The 22,262-nt window shown below is 37.9% G+C and overlaps 1 protein-coding gene across 1 annotated transcript; it reads right to left on the bottom strand.

Moving 5' to 3' along the window:
* Positions 1 to 410: 410 nt before the first annotated feature.
* On the bottom strand, positions 411 to 22,256 carry EIF2S1 (eukaryotic translation initiation factor 2 subunit alpha). Its single transcript, XM_040477447.1, has 8 exons — positions 22,117 to 22,256; positions 17,696 to 17,937; positions 13,569 to 13,648; positions 10,669 to 10,820; positions 6,975 to 7,081; positions 5,285 to 5,382; positions 4,235 to 4,378; positions 411 to 3,349 (listed from the first exon to the last, which is right to left on the bottom strand). The coding sequence occupies exons 2-8, from the start codon at positions 17,934 to 17,936 to the stop codon at positions 3,224 to 3,226; spliced, it is 948 nt and encodes a 315-aa protein (XP_040333381.1). The 5' UTR covers position 17,937; positions 22,117 to 22,256; the 3' UTR covers positions 411 to 3,223.
* Between the last annotated feature and the right edge of the window lie 6 nt (positions 22,257 to 22,262).

Below are 22,262 nucleotides of genomic sequence, written 5' to 3'. Positions count from 1 at the left end.
CCTATGTAAATTACTATGCAAGATTATGAAAACATGTCAAGTGACCTGTCACGTCATCTTAAAATGCTTCATCTTAAAATGGGGATGATGGCAAAATTTTGGTTGAACATTCCTTGAATATTGATTTGCTTTGAAAAAGAAGCCTGCATAAGCATATATACTGCAGAAATCATGGGCTCAGTTGGGATTACTCACACATACAAAAAAGAGTGAAGTTACAGTGTTTCTATGAAAAATGGCATTCAGAAAGAGATGCAGAGCAGAAGCTGCTAAAGGACAGAGAAAGATGTAAAAGAATTAAATTAAGGCATGAAATTTTTGTTTTAAAGTTAACATTGAGACATGTAAGTACCAAGAAGCTTCACCAGTGGGGTTAATCTGAAGTAGTGAAAAGTCTGTATCATACAGTATCTTTAAAAACATTTTTATTACTTTCAAGTTTATACAGTAATCTGGCACAAGCTACTGCCAGCATTCTTGCCAAGTACAAGTGCTTAGACTTCCTTTAATGAATAGATATGTAACTTACATTTAAGGGGAATAGTATTTCCAAAGTGCTTAAGGAAAAAAATTTCCTTTTAGTTTGAACTGTCTCCTCTTAATCTGGTCTAGAAATACCTGACCTGAATGATCAGGAATTCCAAGCTAATGAGGTTTTATTTTATTCCTTACATTGTAAGAGACTGCCTTTTAAAGCACCATTTTCCATTTGGCATTTCACCAAGGTCTGATGTCCCTGGAATTAGTTTCTTTATTGCTCTTTGAATATCAACAAGTGTTTATCTAAATTAAACTGCATTTGGCTTGATGGCTTGACTCCAAATTGGTGCAACGGCACCGTTCTATATAGGTGTATCAGAATCTTCATGCATTGAAAAAAGTAGATGGCCATCACCTTGAGGCAAATCAGGGGGCAACTGTTGCCAAGGTACCAGTACTTGAAATTTTAAAAATCCCAAACTATTTTAATTGATGGATCTTCATACAAAAGTAGCTAAAATGTTTGAAAGTATGGCAGCTGAGTAATCATCATAATGCTTGGCGTGATTTAGTGCTTAGCAGGTCTCTGTAGGTTTCCCCTAAATGAAAATGACCCATGTACGTACCGGTCCGTCTTCTTTTGCTATAAAATACAGCAAATGAAATGTTTTGAATGTTCCCACTTTTTCTCGGCTGGTTTTGACTTTCAATTATGATTAAACGAGACCCAAACTACTGCTAATTTTCAGTTGTGTGAGCTGATAACTGCTTTTACCTCAAAGGCAGAATGGGGAGTAGATGAAATTGTCAGTTTTTAATGAAAAGACGCTGTGGGGAGATGCAAGATTTGGATAAAGTTGTCAATTGTCCTTGTCAATCTGTTCCTCAGGTTATCTGGAGTGGGTGTGTAGCTTGTCCTCACGTTTGGAAGTGATCTTGTTAGGGCAGCAGGGTATATGTATGCTTTTACTTAGTTCTCTCCTTCAAGGTATCAGTGAGGTATTAACCTTTTCTCTGGAACGGGTCATAAATTTGCAAAATTGTTGTAGGGCCGAGCAAAAGGCTTGCATGGGATAAAATCACTCACCATAGAGGTCACCGGTACTTCTCAACAGTTACGCCTTCGAAGTACAAAAACGTCAGTAAACAAGGTGAAAATTCAATTCTCCTGCCTACAGCAAACATTTAGGGAGCATCAGTTATATTTTGATGACATTCTTGATGTCACAAGCCTTATAGACTCGTTTTTTGACTCCTCAAAAAGACCAAAGTGAAAATCATGTGCCAATATTTAGATCCTCCTCTAAATATTCCCAGTATGGCATGTTAGCTGGCAATCAAGGCTATCTTGTAGAAATAGCCATAGGAAGTTATACTTTGGGATTTAAAAAGCTACTAGAGGCTGCTGAATTAAATAAAGGGACAAACCTCCAAAAATGGCATTGACTGTTTCACCAACACACTCTTCTATTTCCTAGTCCCTTTAATAATTGAATTAAGTCTAGTCCTCAGTCAAGTAAGGTGGGTTAGGTTTAATCTTTTATGTTTTTAAATAGCTATTCTTAGGAGTAATTAATAAAATGAATACATCTAGTACCTCAAGTATCCAAAGAGATTAAATCTATGAAAACAGACCAGTCTTCAAACTCAAGACTTTCTACACCCTGGCTACTATAACTTAACTTCAAATAGTAACTTAGATATGTATCTAAGTTACTATGTTATCTATGAAATTTCTTTACATTTCTTTACCTTTAGATTCATATACCTTTAAAACAATTAGCTCTTAAACATACAAATGATGGAAATATAGAAAAATCATTGTAATTGTGTTCAATCAGATCCCTATTTGTTATAAAGAACTAAAGCTCTAGGTGGCACCTAGTGAATGATTTAATGGGAGAGGAAAAAAAAAAATCAAAAGCTGAGCAATGATACTCAAAATAACTAAGGCAGCATCTTTAAAAACAAACAAAAAAACTTTACCACCCTAAATTACAAACTCAGGGCGAGCAGCTTAGTACACCAACAAGAACCAGTGTGATAAATTCTCCCTCATACCATGTATTCTCAGTCTCAAACTGGCAAAAGGCACACATCCTATGTAATTTTTATATTGTGTTTTAAGGCTTTTTCTCCCTAAGAGTCAACTGTAACTGTGGTTAAAATTGAGAAATTATTTTCTCCAAACCCTTCTTTGAAAGGATCCGCTGTATAGATCCTTTGGTCACCTGCCCTTATGTTTCTTCTACATCTAGACTAAAAGGAAGATAATAGAATTAGGATCTTAGTAATCATAATGTTTTTAACTGGTGACAAGAAGGAAGAAGCCTATAGTTAAATATCCCAGAAATTTATTTAATGTTTGCTTGATACATTTTATATAGAAAGGTTGAGGCTATTTGCTTTGGGTGCCCCCTTGTAAATCTCATGGAGGCACTGAACTACAAAGGGGTGCCAATCTGGAGACATCAGAAATGGAAACCACAAGCCCAATTTTATGTTCTTAAAGATTTATCTCTAGTGAAATTAGGCCCACTCCCTTGAGCTACTGTGTGAAAACAGCTGACTTTTTGACTTTTAGGAGGGCATTTCACATTTTGGTCTGTTGGAACATTTAAATACTTGGAAATAAAAAATATTCAGCTTTGAAGTTTTCAATACTGGAAAACTTTCAGTCTAGGGTTTACAGCCAGGAAGGGCTGTTTTGTGTTCCTTAAACTGGACTCTGTTTCCCACAAAGTTAATCTTCGGCTTTGGCTTCCATTTCTTCTGCATCATCGTCTCCATCCACTTCTGCATTCTCTCTCTCAAGCCTCTCAAGCTGCCTTGCAAGTTCGGTCTCATCTGTATCTGTGACCACTTTAGGCTGTGGAAGCAGAGGCATAATTTCAAAGTGAGATGGTTAAACAGTATACGAATTCAACTTTAATACTCTTATTGCCTAGTATTTTAACTCTTAAAAAAATACTTTTCCTTCACCAACTCTGCCATCTGTTCATTCTTGAGTGCTGCTGCATCATTAATAAATTCCATTAGATAAATAATGGGAGAAATGTAAAAGAGTGAGAGTATGGGGAAAAGAAATGTGTATTAAAAGAAAATATTCCCTTCTATCATTTTTATAAGCCAAAACTGAAAAATATGAACATCATCTTGGTGGCTGTATCTTTCAAACCCATAAGATGTCTTATAAAAATGCATCCTCTGGGTTTAAAATAAATTACTTACCATTTTTTTCTAATTAGGTTTCATTCTTGTTGAGATGAAGAAAATCTTACTCGTTCCTAATCCTTAGATCAAATTTTAAGCCTTCCACATTAAATTCTGACAATAACCACTCATTTTTATTGTCTATTTTTTTTCTCTTTTGGGGGGATAAAACCCAACATCCATCAGTGACCTTACTCCTGAATAACCATCCCAGTTCTCATTTACTTCTAAATGAGTGACAGTTCTCATTTACTTCTAAAAAGTCCCTTTAAGGGCCCTCTGAGTCAATGATTATTTTATGCTTAGCAGAATTATAATCCTAGATGTATCTCATGTTTTAAAAGGCAGTGATTAAGTATTTTAGAATGCAAATCATTTACAGATTTAAATTCCGTATGTATGTACATACATACATATGTATGTATCTAAGTAATCTCTAACCCCAAGATCAAGAGTTGCATACTCTACTGACTGAGCCAGCTGGGCACCCCTAAATTTCTTATATATTTTAAGAACAAGGCAAAAACAGTATAGACCTTACCTCCATTTGGACATTGAAGACACCCCTCTTTTCCTCAATCTTTTCTTTTATAACAGCCATAGCTTGATTGAGGACAGAGAGGCCTTCTGTTCTCTCCAGGGTTGTTGTTGTCATCACATATCTAGGAGGAGCTATTAGATTAATCTAAGAAAGAAGAAAAAAATCAATTATGAACATAACAATACAACACAAAACCATCAGCATGTTTGAGAACTTTTTTGCTAATCTGCTGCCTTAACAAATCACCCTAAAACTTAATTTCTAATTCTGTAAGTCAGCAATTGGGGCTGGTTTGTTAATGCAGCAAAAACTAGTTGATACAGTGATATAATCCAATGTAAACAGTCCACTGAAAAACAATATATACAATTAAGACTTCTCCCTCTTTGGTGGCTAACATAACTACAGCCATCATCAGAACAATGGATAATTTGTTTCTAAAAGCAACAAAAATTCTTATTTGGTTCTAAACTAAACCGACAGAAGAAAATCTAAGATTCTGAATAACCACCATCTGGTTAATTGTACTGCTTAGAAGATTCAGACCAAAACTCCTAAAAGATGTGTGAATATGAGAATATGTTATCCTTTTCAAGATCCTATGGGCATTATGGGCACAGCAATTCTTTTTTTTTTGTTTGTTTATTTTTGAGAGAAGAGAAGAGACAGCCAGCAGAGGAGGAGCAGAGAAAATGAGGGGGAACAGAGGATCTGAAGCAGGTTCTGTGCTAACAGCAGACAGCCCAATGCGGGGCTCAAACTCATGAGCCACAAGATCATGACCTGAGCTGAAGCTGGACGCTTAACTGACTGAGCCACCCAGATGCCCCATAGCAACTCTTTATATTATAAAGGAGGTTTAGCACAGCCGGCCCCCTGGCACTAAATACCAATAGAAATCTTTATCCACTGTGACAGTAGCAGTAGCATCCTTTAGACAACAGCACCAAGAACCACTCTGCCCGACACCTGTTATGAAACATGATCATAAAAAGAATCTGATTTGGTTTAGGTTGGTATTTTAGCAGGGAGAGAGAAAACATTACTCACCTTGATGGGCATGGTTTCTGTAGAACAATTCAAACCTGCTCTCAGGGCTTCTTTTACAGCATCAATGCCTTCATAACCATAACAAGCCACTTCAATATCTAAAAGTACAGAAATTGAAAACGTATACCAAATAATGCAAAAAAGTACTGAAAGGCTTAAAAATCAGAGATGTGGCAGATACACTAGCACTCAAACACTTATGAAAGCTTTCATAATCCTTTCAGTATAGAAATAACCCTAGATGTTAACTTTCATAATTATAAAATCTGAATATGCAGTGAAATGATATCTTCTCCTCCACATCAAGCCCCTGAATGATGACTATAAAGGAGAGAAATTCAACAAACACCTTGATTTCTGCCTATGCCTGGGTTAAAATCATGATTCCAACATCTCTATGCCTCAGTTCCTTATCTGTCAAGTGGAGAGGAGGAGGAGTGTGATAAAGGCTGAATGAAACAATAACTGCAAGTTGCTTAGAACAGTTTAGAAACTACATACCCTCTGACCCAGCAATTGCACTTCTCAGAGTTTGCCTAACAGAACACTCATATAATTGGGTAACTGTCTATGTTACAAGCATGCTAATTTGTAGTATTTTTTTCTCACAGTGAAAAAACTGGCAGAAGATAAATGTCCATCAAGAGAAGACTGGTTTATACTGGTTTTACTGTTCTATAAAATATCACACCTAGCTGGGGCGCCTGGGTGGCTCAATCGGTTGAGCGTCCCGACTTCAGCTCAGGTCATGATCTCATAGTTCATGAGTTTAAGGCCTGAGTCGGGCTCTGTGCTGACAGCTCAGAGCCTGGAGCCTGCTTCAGATTCTGTGTCTCCCTCTCTCTGCCCCTGCCTTACTCGCACTCTGTCTCTGTCTCTCTCTCTCTCTCTCTGTCAACAAACATTAAAAATATCACACCAAGCCATTAAAAAAAAAAATGAGAAATAGTCCCATGTTTTGCATGGAAAGGCAACCATGCTAGTTGAGGAAAATTTTTCATAGTATGATCCCATCTTTGTAAAAAACAAAAAAATCTATGAATGTAAATAGCATATATTCCTATACAGTGTATATGTGTAGGAAAAATGTCTGAAAGAATATACTCCAAACTATATTAACAGTGGTTAATCTGCAGGCATAAAAGGATATTACTGTACTATTAGAATATTTTAAGGTTATCTTCTAAAACAAAATTACACCCCCCCTTTAAAAAAAGGGGCTAAATTGGGGCGCCTGGGTGGCTCAGTCAGTTAAGCGGCCGACTTCAGCTCAGGTCATGATCTCGCGGTGTGTGAGTTCGAGCCCCGCATCGGGCTCTGTGCTGACAGCTCAGAGCCTGGAGCCTGTTTCAGAATCTGTGTCTCCCTCTCTGACCCTTCCCTGTTCATGCTCTGTCTCTCTCTGTCTCAAAAATAAATAAACGTTAAAAAAAAAAAAATTAAAAAAAAAAAAAAGGGGCTAACTTAATGTTAGTTGAATGCATATATGACAGTTTTCCCTTGTGTCAATATATACATTTTATGATTCAGTAGAAGCAAAAATAATTTCTTCAACTTTTCTTGTTATAAGAAATAGACATTTAGAAAAATTTATAGATGTTGATATAGCAAAATATTCTTTGGTAAGTCTCATCATTTAACAACTTTTTAATTTATGCAACGTATTTTAAACATTTAAAAAATCACTTACCTGCTCGAATTTTGACAGCTTGTGGTGTCAAACGCCTATTAATATTGTTAATAAGTACTCCCCGTTCATCTTCATTCAAATCTAAACTATCCAAAATAGATGGGTCTCTAATTAAAGCAAAACAAAACACACACACAAACATAAAAGATCAAAGTTACTTTACTAATAACTGACATCAAACACAGTACCACAGAATGTTTAAGAGCACAGGCTTTAGTGTCAAGACTGAGTTCAAATCTTAGCTCTGCACTTTAATAATGGTGTTTCGGGGCCCTTCCAGACCTCAGTTTCAAAACTTGTAAAATGAGGATGAAAACTCATTCACCCAGTCACTGGACTGTGGTATTAAATGAGAGTGCAAGTAAAGCACTTAGGACAATTATGACAAATAGAAAACACCTAACTGATTACTATGTAAAGAAAAATTTTAGAGATCTGGCTAAAACAAGGAATTTAAAATGTCTTCTAAAACATCTGGCATCCCACAATAATTAAGCATTTCCATGTAATTAGCAGTCTCTGTTTCAAGGAGCCTGAAAAGAACAAAAACATACAAGCAAATTTAAAAATAAAAGTGCATCCTTGGGAATCAGTAGAGGAAGGGATTACTTTCAGTCAGTGGGCTTAGGAAGGGCTGCATGGACTATCGTGGCATTTCACCCGACCCTTCTGAGTGCCACAAGGCAGGGACCAGGGTCTTAGTCACCAGCATGGTTGCGGAACATGAACAAATGAAAAAAATGAATGACTAAAAGGATGGTAGGACTTTAAAAAGCAAAGGCAGAAGTGTTGTAAGAAAGTTATAAAGTATTAAAGTAGAAATGGCATGAGCAAGCATCAGGCCTAAACAGCAGAGGTTCGGGAATGAAAAGCAAAAGAATTTGGGTGGAGGGAACTTTCATTCAGCTAATACTGCCTACAAAATGTAACAAGACAAACCAACAGAAAATGAGCAATAAGATGAACAGATGTTTCACAGAAGCAGCAGTAAGCACAGGAAAACTGTTAACTTCACCAACAACCAGTAAAATGCAAACCACAACAAGATACTATTACACCTATCAGTTTGGCAAAAAGGAAAACAATCTGAGATATATACCAAATGTTGGTGAGGATAAAGAGAAATAGGAACGCTCATACATCTGCTAGAGGAAATATAAATTGTAGAACCAATTCGGAGAATATTTTGACAAAACTGAGTCAATTTAAAGATGTGTGTAATCAGTCCTATGAGCCAACAACTCTACTGCTATGTGTATGTATATTCTTAATAGCCCTGTTCAAAAATACGGGATAAGGGTGTGTGTGTGTGACCTTATATCTCTTAATAGAGGAATAAAGCATATTCTCGAAATACTGTATAAAAATTAATATGAAGTAGGCACACATCTATCAATTTCGAGAATCTTGCTCTTAACAGCCTTATAAGTAAAACTGTAAGGTACAGAGATCTGCAACGACAATAAATTTTGTTTTTCAGTTTACATGAATAAGAAATATTTTTAAATACAAAAATTCTATATGTACTTTACAGATATATATATGTAATAAAACTATAAAAATGTAAATAATAATGATGCATACTAATTATAGTAGTTACCACTTACGAGGGGAATGGGTTGGGAAAGGTAAAATATGGTTTCCAACTATCTCAGAAATTTTATTCTTAATTAAAAGAAAAAAATATGAAGCACATGTGGCATAGAATTATCTTTAAATGTGGTCACTCCATGGCTGATGAAACAAAAGAATGTTAGGGAAAAGGAAAGACAACATATACCAATGCCGAGCAGTAATGGAGGGCGTGCTGGAGTGGAAGTGACAGAGCTAAGCCAGGACTGGAAGATGACAGCACACCAAATTATGAAATGTACTGGCTGACGAATGCAGGACTGAAATCAGGGAGGAAAGAAATATACCACAGTGCTTAATGGTTAATAGCATAAGCTCCATATGGAGCCAGTATCTAGGTCTGAATTGGGGCTCTACCACTTGCTAGCTCTGTGCACATGTACAAATTATTTAATCTCTGCTTCAATTTTCTCACCTGTAAGACTGGGATAATAACAGCACTTATACCACAGGTTGTTGTGAGGCATATATAAATGTTAGCTATTCTAACTATTCTTCTTACCTTTCCCACAATGTAATATGAAGAAAAAAGTCAGATGAGGGGACCAGGGGGACTGTAAGGGATTTGGAGCCCCAGATGAGTTGGCTTGCTGGCGACTCTAACAGTCCCAGGTCTTACTTGGCCATTCTGAGAGCTGAGGGGACCAATATCCTTTGGCAGCACAAAGGCTGGGAAATTAACCTTGGTGTAGTGGTGAGGCTGCTTGTGGGGCATTAACATTTGGGAAAGAGTAGGAGGTGCAGAAGGAGAGACAGGAAGTACACAAAAGTGAAGGAGTCTGGCTATTAGAAAGGATACGATACTTGCTACAGGAGAAAGTAGAGGAAGGTAGTAAAGAAGTTTGCTTTTAGTATAAATGGGAGAAGGTAGAGCATATTTTTATACTAATGGAGCAAAACCAACAAAGATAAAGGCTGAAAACCCAGAAGAGAGAATAATGAATAAAAAGAGATCTCTGAGCAGTAGCTGTGCACAGGTGGTAAGATTAGTTTGAGAGCAGGAAGGATATGAATTCCAGCACAGGAGGTAATGATGGATGGGAGGGAGAAGTTTGCTGAGATAGTGGAAGGAGTACAGGAGATCCTGTGCAATGGCTTATATTGTCTTTATAAAATAGGTAGTGAAACATACCAGTTGAGAGGGAGGGAAGAGAGGGGGACTGGGTATCTGATGGAGAGTGTGGAAAAGCTCTAAAATAGCCACTCTAAGAATGGGAGAAGAACTGACAAAGAGCAGAGAGAATGTGAGGCAGCAGTGAAGGCGCAGCTGAGGTTGGAGACCATGAGTATGCAGTGGCACCAACCTGCAAGACTGTGGTTTTTCCTAGCAGCACCCAGTAGTCTACAAGTGTAGAGAAGGCAGGAACATCGATCCAAGGCTGGATGTAACAGAAGGAAAAACAGGGCAAAAGCTCATGACATTGGCAAGAAAGTTGTTGGAATGATGGACCATGGTATGTCTATGCTGAGTAATAAAGAGAAGGCAGGAAAGGGTGAAAAGACAGGGAGGAAAAAAAAGGTCTGGAATCATAGACTGGCAAAAGAATTAGGAAGACACAGAGTAGAGCTAACTATGGGGGAGCTGGAAGGACAGGAAGCTGTGCTGAAAGAACAGAACGTATAAATTACAGGTTTTGGAAACACAGCAAATTCTGGTGATAATAAGACCCAGGGTGAGGCCATATGAAAACTGGCTTAAGTGGCATGGGCTGAAGGTCAAAGGAACTAAGGTAAAGAAAATAAGGTTACTGTTATAGATGAGACATTTACACTGGACCTGAAGTTAACCAGAATAACAAAACTAGGAGGGGAAAATGTGTAAGCGGATAACGTGAAACCATATGGTTTACAAAAACTATGGTGTACAAAATTACAGATGCTTGGTTATATAGGATTGGCCCATATTATGGGCCTTTTATACTGAAATGTTTTAACCTAAATTTGGCAAGGACAGAATACGTGGATGTTGTGCTTTTATTACATGTCAGGCTCTCAACCCATGTGCTAAACCTAGCACAGCTGTGGTATCAAGGTAGAAACAGAGCCAAGAAGATGTTCTTACGAGACTGCATGCTTAAATGCATCATAGGCACCATATCCGGGTCTCTTGTATTTGTCATCAAAGACCCAGGCAGTCCTCTGGAACAGGCTCTCCAGCTGCTCGTCCTTGGTGTACTCTAACACCTCAGCAACATGTCGAAGAATACTGTAAACCTAGAAACAAAATGAAGAGTTCAACAATTCAAAGATTCAAGAGAGCTATTAAAAAATAGGTATTTTTATATTTCAGTAGACAGCATATAAAACCTTGGTTAATTAGACTACAATAATTTCTTAACAAAAGATCAACATACAAGTTCTTTTTTCATAGAGAAATATTGGCTTTCCAATAGTAGTTAACTCAAGTAGGTATAACAAGTAGAAACAGGATGTAATTTAGTGTCCTAAGACCCAGACTATGAGTTGACTCTGGGACTAATTAACCTCTCTGAATTTGTTTCCTCTTCTGGAAGAAGGAACTACTAACATCTCTCCTTGTTACAGCAGTGAGCTCTCACACAGGTCAAATACATCCAAATGCAGCACACTATAAATGGAAAATATTGTACAAATGTACAAAATTTATAAATTATACAAATCCTCTTATGCAAGTGCAAGCTATTATTACTACTCCATATGACAGCATGGAACCAGAATTGAGATTTTAATATTTTTCTGCTCTGTTATCATTTTAACAGTTATCCTTCAATCCTACCTACCTCCCACTCACTGCTGCCAAACCCTTTTTCTAATTTCCTAAAAATAAAAGGGCTTAAAGACAAGAAAAGAGGTTTTCATATTACATATGAAAATTGAGTGAGAAGAGGTACTAACATTGCCTATTTCATCCTATCACCTTATCATCCTGATAAGATCTACTAACATACTCATTTTACAATATTCTAAGGGGACAAAACAAAGTGAAAGTTTCCTAGAGTGGAGCTTATCAAACTTAGTGGGACTTGAAATACTGCATTAAGTGGTCAGGTGATGTCAATGCTGCTGGTCCAGAAACTACATTTTCGTTTTTTTGTTTTGTTTTTATTTAAAAAAATGTCTTTAATGTTTATTTATTATTGAGAGACTAAGAGAGACAGAGCATGAGCAGGGGAGGGGCAGAGAGAGAGGGAGACACAGAATCCGAAGCAGGCTCGAGGCTCTGAGCTGTCAGCACAGAGCCCATGAGATCATGACCTGAGCGAAAGTCAGACACTCAACCGACTGAGCCACCCAGGTGCCCCTAGAGACTACATTTTGAATGGCAAGGGCCTCAGATTATTATTATTTTTTAATTTACTTACTTGTTTTTTAAAAGTTTACTTATTTTTGAGAGAGAGAGAGAGAGAGAGACACACACACACACACACACACACACACACACACACCCCATGCGCTTGAGCACACAAACAAGGGAAGAGCTGAAAGAGCGGGAGACACCGAATCCGAAGCAGGCTCCAGGCTCCAAGCTGTTAGTACAGAGCCTGACGCAGGGCTTCAACTCCAGAACTGGGAGACCATGACCTGAGCCAAAGTCAGACACTTAACCGACTGAGCCACCTAGGTGCCCCAGGTCATCAGATTATTAAGAAGGGATTTTACTGATTGTGTTTTCTAATGTGTAAACCATACTGCAGTAATAGTAAACAGATCAGTAAAACAAAAGGAAAGGTTTGGATAATGGTCTTTTGGTTGTTTAGATTTGTATTCTCTTATTTATTGGGGTTAATCAAGATTTCAAAAATCTCTTCATTTAAAGCATTGTTTTCTTGGCATTTTACCTTGAGGACAGAAACACACAAGAGAGAGAGAACAAAAGAAAAAGAAAACAGAAACAATGGAAACAGTGCCATTAAGAACCTAAGACCTAGAGAATAAAGGATAATCTATATGGGAACAGAGAAGAGAAAAATATAGACAGAAGATAAAGAATGAAAAAAAATGACTGTTCTTGCTTAATTAAGGCTTACTGCACAGAAGTAGGGAATTTCAGCAGAAATTAGAAAATGAAACAGAAAAGAACCCTAGCAAAGCGGGGGAGGGGAACTAGTAACAGGCCCCTGCCTGCCTTGCTTTCCTGGATTCACAAACACTTGCTTGTTCTTTTTTTATTTTATTTTTAATGCTTACTTCTTTTGAGAGAGAGAGAGAGAGAGAGAGAGAGAGAGAGAGAGAGAGAGGGGGAGAGGAGAAGGGAGAGAGGGAGACACAGAAACTGAAGCAGCCTCAACGCTCCATCTGAGCTGTCAGAGCCCAATACGGGGCTTGAACTCACGAACCATGAAATCATGCCTGAGCTGAAGTTGGATGCTTGACTGACTGAGCCACCCAGGCGCCCCTTTCATTTTATTTTAGAGAGGGAGGGAGTCCAAGTGGGGGGTGGGGGAAGGCCAGAGCGACAGAGAATCTTAAGCAGGCTCCACTTTCAGCATGGAGCCCAACTTGGGGCTTGATCCCATGACCCTGGGATCATGACCTAAGCTGAAATCAAGAATCAGATGCTCAACTGGCCGAGTGACCTAGATGCCCCGACCCTTGCTTATTCTTAACATACAATAGCTGGTTGTCTCGAATATCCCCAAACAGGGTTTAAAGCCAGGAACTACATGTTACCGTAAGTCAAACTGACTGAAATCACCCATAGTTAATTTAACCTAAAATAACTTAAAAACACTAACATCCAATATACTCGTTACAGAATAGCAAACCATAAGCAATGCCTTAAGGTAGTACCACCACCAGATAAAACACTGCAGTCATAACTCTTTTGAAATTAAGACTTCAAATTATTCTTCTCAACTCATAGTTGTAAATGGAAATACAGTTACAGAAAATTCAGGGTTTTTTTTTCCTGCCTATAATATTACATGCTGATTATTAAATATATTAAATAGTGAACTAATTTCACTCAAATATCAAACTTACAGTTTTGGATTTGGTGAATTTATCTTCACATTTGATTGCTTCCTCTGGAGAAACTCTTCTTTTTGACAAATCAATATATCCTGTATGAGAAAAGTTTGAAAAAAAGCTTAGCACTGTGATAAATTTTTGCAACCATGTTGTTTGGTTGGCATATCTACACTTATTTCCCACTAACATTATTATCAATAAAATGCTGCGTAAGAAATATAAGATGAGAGATTTCTGTTTTCAGAAGGCACTTGTATCATGTAACTGCATATTCTGCATCACTTTAGTAGAGGGAACTAACTAATACTTTCAATTACCCAAATAAAAGTTAGTCAAAAGATTCTCTATACTTGTCTTTTTGGCATCCATCATCACAAGGTCAATTGTATTATCTACATTTTCTGTATTCTTGATGCTCCTTCTGTCTCCTGACCAAAACTGGTGCTTCCTCATGGTGGCCCTACATGGCATGATGTGGCCACAGCATTGACCTCTTCATGTTGTCAATCACATCCATAAATTAAAATCCCATGGGTATATAACAAGACAAGCACTTAAATGTATTTTGAAGAATTTAAGAGAAAAATAGTCTTTTACATTTACCCACATATTTCCTATGTCAGGCCTCACACCTCATTGGCCTGCACGACTTCCTTTATTGTTTCTTATAATGGAGATTTATTAGGTAATACATCCTCTTAAGTTTCTATTTACCCAAAAATGTCATCATTTTTGATCTTCACTATTGAATATTTTCTTAAAATATAGAATTCTGGGTTGACAATTTTTCTTTCAGTGCTTTAAATGGTCAGTCATTCAATGTTCAGACAGCCACTATTTTCAGTAATACCATACTAATTCATATTACTATTCCCCTGTAAATCATGAGTCGTTTTCTTTTGGCTACTTTCAAGATTTTCCCTATCTCTGTTTTTCAATGGTTTAACATGCCTAGATGTGGTCTTATTAGTATTTATCCTGCTGGAGGTTTGCCAAGCTTCTCCAGGTTGTAGATTTTTTTTCAGTAAATACAGAAACTTTTGACAACTATTTCCTCAAATATATTTTCTGCCCTTTCTCTCTCTTCTTTTGGAATAGAGCTTTTAGTATTTGACACATTTTTTTTCCTGCTCTGTTCTTCAGATTGGTTCTTTTACATTTATTTATTTATTTAAATAGCCACATATTATTATTATTTTGATCTTTATTTATTTTTGAGAGAGAGACAGCGTGTGAGCAAGGGAGGAGCAGAGAGAGAGGGAGACACAGAATCTGAAACAGGCTCCAGGCTCTGAGCTGTCAGCCCAGAGCCTGATGCGGGGCTCGAACTCACCAACCGTGAGATCATGACCTGAGCCAAAGCCAGATGCTCAGCTGACTGAGCCACCTAGGTGCCCCTATTTATTTTTTGATAGTGAGAGACAAAGCACAAGTGGGGGAGGAGCAGAGAGAGGAGACACAGAATCTGAAGCAGGCTCCAGGCTCCTAGCTGTCAGCACAGAGCCTGACGCCGGGCTTGAACTCACAAACTGCAAGATCATGACCTGAGGCGAAGTCGGATGCTTAACCGACTGAGCCACCCAGGCGCCCCAAAATTGGCTCTTTTAAGTGAACTCCCTGCAAGTTTGACTTGAGCCTTCTGCCATCTATGCTGTTAGCCCAGTGAGTTGTTTAGATATTAAACTTTTAATTTTAGAATTTGTATTTAGTTCTTTGTGAGAGTTTCTAATTTCTCTGAGATTTCATTTTTTTCATTCATTACAAGCTTATTTTCCTAATATTCTTGAGCAGTTAACAACATCTGCTTTAAAATCCTTGTCTGTTAACTCCAATATTAAGGTCACCTCTGGGTTGGTCTCCACTGACTGACTGCCTTTTCTCTCCTGTTTTCTGAAACGTTTAGCAATTTTGGACATCGTGAATAATATGTGCCAGAGACTCTGAGTTCCTTTATGTTCCTCTTGATACTGATTTTTTGTTTTAGTAAGCAAAACTTGTCTGAATTCAAATATTAAAGCTTTGTTTCCCCAGGTGGAAAGCAACCAAAATCTGTTTAGATTTTTACCCTGTTGCCCCTCATGGGGCTGTACCTCATCCTATACGTTACTGGTTCAGGGTTCAGGCAGAGATTTGAGAATTTATAATTTAAAAAAATTTTTTTTTTCCAACGTTTATTTATTTTTGGGACAGAGAGAGACAGAGCATGAACGGGGGAGGGGCAGAAAGAGAGGGAGACACAGAATCGGAAACAGGCTCCAGGCTCTGAGCCATCAGCCCAGAGCCTGACGCGGGGCTCGAACTCCCGGACCGCGAGATCGTGACCTGGCTGAAGTCGGACGCTTAACCGACTGCGCCACCCAGGCGCCCCGAGAATTTATAATTTAAACTAAGGGGCTCTCCTTGAGTTGGTCCTTTCTCTAATCCTCATCACTACCTTCCAAATGTTGTGGTTGTCCAGAACTCTCATCTGATTCTCAAGCCACTGAAACACTATAGACTTTCCACTAGAATTTTAGCTGCCCTGCTGGAAGCTATCTATGGCATGCACTCAGACAAACAACTGTAAAACTTATCCAGTGCAGTTCCTCTCTTCCAAGGGTTGACCTACCTTCAGTTTTGGCCTGCCTTTGGTTGCTCCCAACATCTTTAGGCACTTTTTTTTTCTTTTTAATATATATATATTTGTTCACAGCTTTTCACTGTTTAACTGTTACATTGGAACATTTGTCCAACAGAACCTAATCCTCCAATATCAGAAGTGGATGCCCTCTATAGGATCTTCTGTACTTTGCTTGTATCTTACTCTAGGATCTTTCCATATCAGAACACTGAGATCTCATTCCGTACAAAGTTGCGCTGCATGAATGTTACAATTTATTTAACCATGATTTTGATTGTTTCTTGTTTTTAATTAACACTGTGCAAACAGTGCTGCTATGAAAATACTTTTACATCTACTGTACTTAAGTATACCTTTTCACTTTTTTCTGATTGCAACTGAAAATATATTTGATTCCTTCTTGTGTATATATTTTCTATGATAGAAAATAAAATACTAGACAAGACACCATTTTAAGTCCTAGTGGGGCAGTGATATGAAGACTTAACACAAGTTTAAGGTATAATTTGTCTTTAGTAGTTTAATAATAAGGGGTTCTAGAAGTTAAGCCCTACCAAAACATATATAATAATCAATATGCTAAGTGGTAGTCACTACCTAAGGGATAACAAAATGTCTCTAAAGTTTATCACCTACGACTATAATCAGAGAAAAAAAATGTCAAGCTATGTATAAAACCAATCACTTGCAGAAGTGTCACAATTAACTAGATGGCTGAGGTATTCAAAAAGACAAGTTCAATCAAGGTGATTGGTCTTTTAAGCAATGATGGTAACTACTATGTAAAACTAACACCTAATAAATTATAGTGAGACAATTATAACCAATTATTTTAAGGAAGTTGAACCCCAAACTTACTTAATGGTATTGTACACTGTGTCTAGAAAAAAATGTGTTCACAAAGGTGAAGATTTACATGGAGTCCAGAAAAAAGGGGACAAGTAAAAAAATGAATACACATTCAGCACTATCTGAAATCTCCCACATGATTTTGGGGGAGTCACAAACATTCTGATAACCGAAGAGGTACAGAATACTGGGTTTTGGGTGTGTGTTTGCAGCATATTGCTTTTTCAAAGCTTATATAAAATGTTCCTAAAATCCATTGTACCCCTGCCCCATTTCCACGTTCATCCAATATTCTGATTGCAAATTTAGCTTTAAATCAGGAAAAAAGCATCTTACAAATCTAAATGAACTAGTACTCTGGTTTACTTATCCTATCTCTTCTGAGTTTAGCCAAAATGAGTCAACTACCAAGAGCCTGTAACCTCTGGGAATAAAAGTCATTTCACCCACAAAAACTAGTCCTGGGATGTGCTAATTAAGCCACTACTAACTTAAGAAGTCTTACTTAGATGGCTAATTGGCATCCTTCTCTAACAACTCTGTATGTAAAAAGAATTTAAGCATAAAAGGAGATGTTTTTGTTTTTACAGCAGCCAGTAATTAAAAAGAAAAACTAAAATAAAACATTTTTAAATCCAAAATATGTATTTTAGATATTTTTCCCACTTACCTTTTTCTTTGTCCACTCTAATGACTACCACACATTCATTCCTGCCAATTCTGATGAGTTTGTTTATAGAACGGATACGCCTTCTGGACAACTCACTAAGAAGAATCATGCCTTCAATATTGTTGTATTCCAGCAAGCTGACATAAGCCCCCATTTCAGCAATGGACCTTACGTTCACCATCACTACATCTTCCACCTCAGGAAATTTGTGTTGATAAAATCTACAACTTAGACCCGGCATTCTGCATTTTAAACAAAAGAATCAAGTGAGTGTTCAGTTAAGGTCAAAATAAAGAAATGTCAATTTTCCACATCTTGCCACTGGAAGAAATGATTAGTCTTCTCAACTCTTCAAACTTCTTAAATGGTACCAGAAAACAGATGGATGTTCAGGAACGAGGCTTTAATTTTTACGTTGCTCCACATTTTTGTAGGGCTTGAGTGATTCTCTGACATCAGTTTTAGAGGAATCATAAAAACTAATGACCATCTATGAAGTACTCTGAGACTTAAGGATTAAAGGTACACTTTGAAACACTATTTTAAATACCACCACTTTAAGAAATAACAAATGATGAGAAGCATCACTACTACTATAAACCTATCAACAAAACCAAAGCTACTCATTCTCCAAGTCAGCTAAGACTTTATATACTACCACCCACATAAAGGGAAGAATCTTCCCACTACTTAAACCACAGCCCTCACCATATATCAAACAATATACCCTATCATTTATTCTAGCCAAACTCACAGTATCATGTTACGACAAAGACCAAAAACTTATTAACAAAAAAATAAATATAACTAAATACAACTAAACACTTTACTTCTATCGAATAGGTATACCCAATCTTGAGAATAGCTTTATAGAACTCCATTACTATAAAGTTCAAGCATCTCTTAAACTCCAAGCACTAAATATATTTATTTATTTTTATTTTTTATTTTGGGGGGAGCACACGCGTGAGAATGGGGAAGAGAGGGAGAACGAGAGACAGAAAATCCTGAGCAGGCTCTATGCTCAGCGTAGCCCAACAGAGGGCTTGATCCCACGACCCTGGGATCATGACCCAAGTGAAATCAAGAGAAGGATGCTCAACCAACTGAGCCACCCAGGCGTCCCAACCACCAAGCATTAAATATATTTAAAACTATTCCCTTTGATCTACCCAACCTACTTTCAGCACCACTCCTTTTATGACCCACAAGACTGAAATTATACCATGCACAGGAACGTATTTTTATTTTATTTTTAAAAAAATTTTTTTTCAACGTTTTTATTTATTTTTGGGACAGAGAGAGACAGAGCATGAATGGGGGAGGGGCAGAGAGAGAGGGAGACACAGAATCGGAAACAGGCTCCAGGCTCCGAGCCATCAGCCCAGAGCCTGACGCAGGGCTCGAACTCACGGACCGCGAGATCGTGACCTGGCTGAAGTCGGACGCTTAACCGACTGCGCCACCGAGGCGCCCCAGGAACGTATTTTTAAAAGAAAGCTCTAAAATGAATCACAGTTGATTTTCATGTTTTTCTACTAACCTTAACCAATTTACTATTGTCAAAGTTCAGAAAACAGGCAGTAATAGGATCTAAAGGCCTACAAAAAATGTGTGAAAATTCATTTACTTATTTTTTTCCTAATTGGGCAATAAGGCTGCCATTACTTGATCTTAAAGACAGACCAACCACATCCAGCCCACAGAACACCAGAGTTCTGCTGCAGTTCAGTTTGAGAACTAATTGCATCCACATGTATCTTCACAGTGGCTTCCCACTGATTTTTACATCTACCACCTATAGGTATTGGCTACTGCCTGAGTACCACTTTCCCCCTAGTTCTATATTATAAATGAAGAAATTCAAACAGGCTAAGCAACTTGTTCTGTCATATACTGCTAACAACTGATAGTCAGAATTTGAACCTATGAAGTCTGGATCCATAGTCTGTGCTCTGATTCATCAGGCTATATATTCTCCCAGTATTACTGATAGATATATCAGAAGCATCTTTAAAAAATGCAATATACATATTCATTGCTGAATCATAGATCATAGATTAATGCAAACTTTTAGTACCAATCTATCCTGTTTAACAACAAAAATAAAGTGGCATATTAATAATAGGGCCAAAATGTAGTTCTCTTGTAGCTTGACAAAATAGGGATTTAGCAAATAAAGGGAAGTAGACATTCAATGGCCAGAATTACCCAGCAAGAAACAGCTGAGCTGGTTGTTTCATTCTTAAATGGCTTTTTTTTTTCCTTTTGGACAGCTGTTGTCAAATATCTGTATGTAAAGCACTAAAATTTGAGAGCTAGAAAAGTCTCAAACTGGGTATCGAAGTAAATGATGTCACAGAATGTGTGAAACAGTTTTAAGAGATTTAATAGAGGCTAACCACATTTACTTACCAAATTTATGCAAATAGTAAAGCTGATAATTCTGGGGAATCAAGGCTTAATTTGATAATTAAAGAATACAAGCAATACTGTAAAAGAATCCTGATGGGAGAGATGAATGCTACTGTTCTAGGAGGTACCAGTCTCTTTACAATATACAAAGTAAAAAAAAAAAAGAACACAGCTGATGGTATGTTATTCAACACAAAGAATAGCCAGTAAGTACAAAATAGCTCTAGACATGGGTTTCAGCCCTTGCTCTCCTACCTACTACCTGTTGTTGCTTGGGAAATGCATTCACCTTAAACTGCAGTTTCTAGTCTGTGTCATGGACCTTGCAGGTTTGTGGAGTGTATCAAATTAGATTAAAATATATGTAAATCTGCAAAGTGTACTGTGCTATACAAATAATGACGATAAAAGGCAAAGGAGTAATTTTTTTGTATTTTGTAACTTAATTCGTTAAACAATTATTTTTGCAGTATCTACTATGTACTAAGTACTACTAACACTTAAAGATTCTTACCTAAGGAAGTTAATCATAGAGTGGGAAACAAACTGGTAAGCATATCAATTGCAATATGGGGTACTAGGAAAGGAGTACAGTGAAGCAGGGTTCCAGGGAACCAAGGAACAGAAATATTAAATGGCTTCCTCAAAGATAAATACTTAAAAGGTACTGGAACAGGAACTAAAACCAAGACTTCGCACAGTAAATCCAGAATACCTTTAACCCACAGAATCTCAGTGCGTCAGAATACTGCAATATGGTATGTGTTCTTCAATGCTGAATATCCACCTTTCAAAATGTATTAACTGAACTCCAAGCCAATTTCAAATACCTTGTGCCTGGTCAAATGGTAGGTAGGACTCCTTAAACCAGTGCATGGTCAAGTAACCATAATAGATCCAGGACGTCCACATTCCTTTCCAAAGTTAAGTGTGTTATGTGAGAGACAATTCACGATAATTTTAATTTGTCTCTCACTGTCACCAGTAACGCTCTCTGAATGGTAGTTTCTAGAAGTGCTACACAAATAAGCTTTTAAACTATTTCACTGTAGTTGAAATAGGAAGCCCTGATTCCTACAAATATTACTGTGTGTCTTTCTGAGATCTTAGAATCAGTAACTGTCACCTGGCATTAGATCAACTCAGTAGTAAAGCTCTATATAATTCACACACTGTTGAAAGACACATAATCACAAGTTTTTTTCCTTGAACAACTTCAATCGGGAGAAAAACCAGGACTTCTCTGTTACAACTTCTCCAAGAAACAAAGTAGCCTAAGTATGGGGGATAATAAAGGGGACCTGAGGCTGAATACGCATTTAACCCTAAAATTCCCTTATCTTTTTAGTTATGTTTAACTGTGAGGCCACAGCGTGTAATTCTCTTCTCATTGGTGCTGAAATACGGCAAACCGATACTAAGATTAGTGAACTCTTCAACAGTATGTTTTAGCTTCGATGCAAAGGGTGACTCATTCTGTAAAAATGCACAAGTCAAGCGATACAGTAATATGAACATCAATTTAAAAAAAATCAATTATCGGACAAATAAACTATTCTTGGATCTTTCTAACCCAGCTCTTGTCAACGTTACGGACCACCCCAATGGTCCCTTCACGTGTCTGGTCTGGTTTCCACTGAGAGGTAGCATTTGCTTGGGGCGGAAGGAAAAAAAAGGGGTGGGAGCGGAATTCTTAGTGTCCTGGGGTGGGGGTGTCACAGCGTTTTCCCAAGGCCACCCCCTCGTCTCAAGGTACCCTCACTTTCAGTATATTGAAGGTGTACAGTCGTTTGGCCCACTTTCCTTCACAAGATCCCTCCGCTCGTATAATGACACCTCTGTTAACACTGCCGACCAAGCCGGCGCTGGCGGGTGGTGTCGGACACTTCCCGCGCAGGAACGGGAAAGGGAGGGGTGTTAGCCCAGGGCCTACTCTCTCTCGACCACCAGTCAACCGACACAACCAAAGCGAGTTCTTGAAGAAACCGATCTGGGGGACTAATCACCTGAGGTATGTATGTGAATCCCGCGCCGGGATCCCGTGCCGTGCTCTTTAATCGCAGAGATTAGACAGTCCAGCCGCAGCGGCAACCGAACCTCAGCGTGCGCTTCGCTCTATCCCACCGCGCATGCGGAACCACCTCGCATTGCG

Source organism: Herpailurus yagouaroundi, unplaced genomic scaffold, assembly GCF_014898765.1.
Source record: "Herpailurus yagouaroundi ecotype Mexico unplaced genomic scaffold, PumYag 141, whole genome shotgun sequence".
Classification (NCBI taxonomy): Eukaryota; Metazoa; Chordata; class Mammalia; order Carnivora; family Felidae; genus Herpailurus; species Herpailurus yagouaroundi.
This window is presented reverse-complemented; position numbering and strand designations above follow the sequence as displayed.

Coding starts and splice junctions, on each gene's coding strand:
- EIF2S1 (XM_040477447.1), bottom strand. CDS start 17,936: ATGCCGGGTCTAAGTTGTAGATTTTATCAACACAAATTTCCTGAGGTG. Junction 10,821..13,568: donor AATTCACCAAATCCAAAACT/GTAAGTTTGATA, acceptor TTTTGTTTCTAG/GTTTACAGTATTCTTCGACA. Junction 7,082..10,668: donor GCATTTAAGCATGCAGTCTC/GTAAGAACATCT, acceptor TGCTTTAATTAG/AGACCCATCTATTTTGGATA.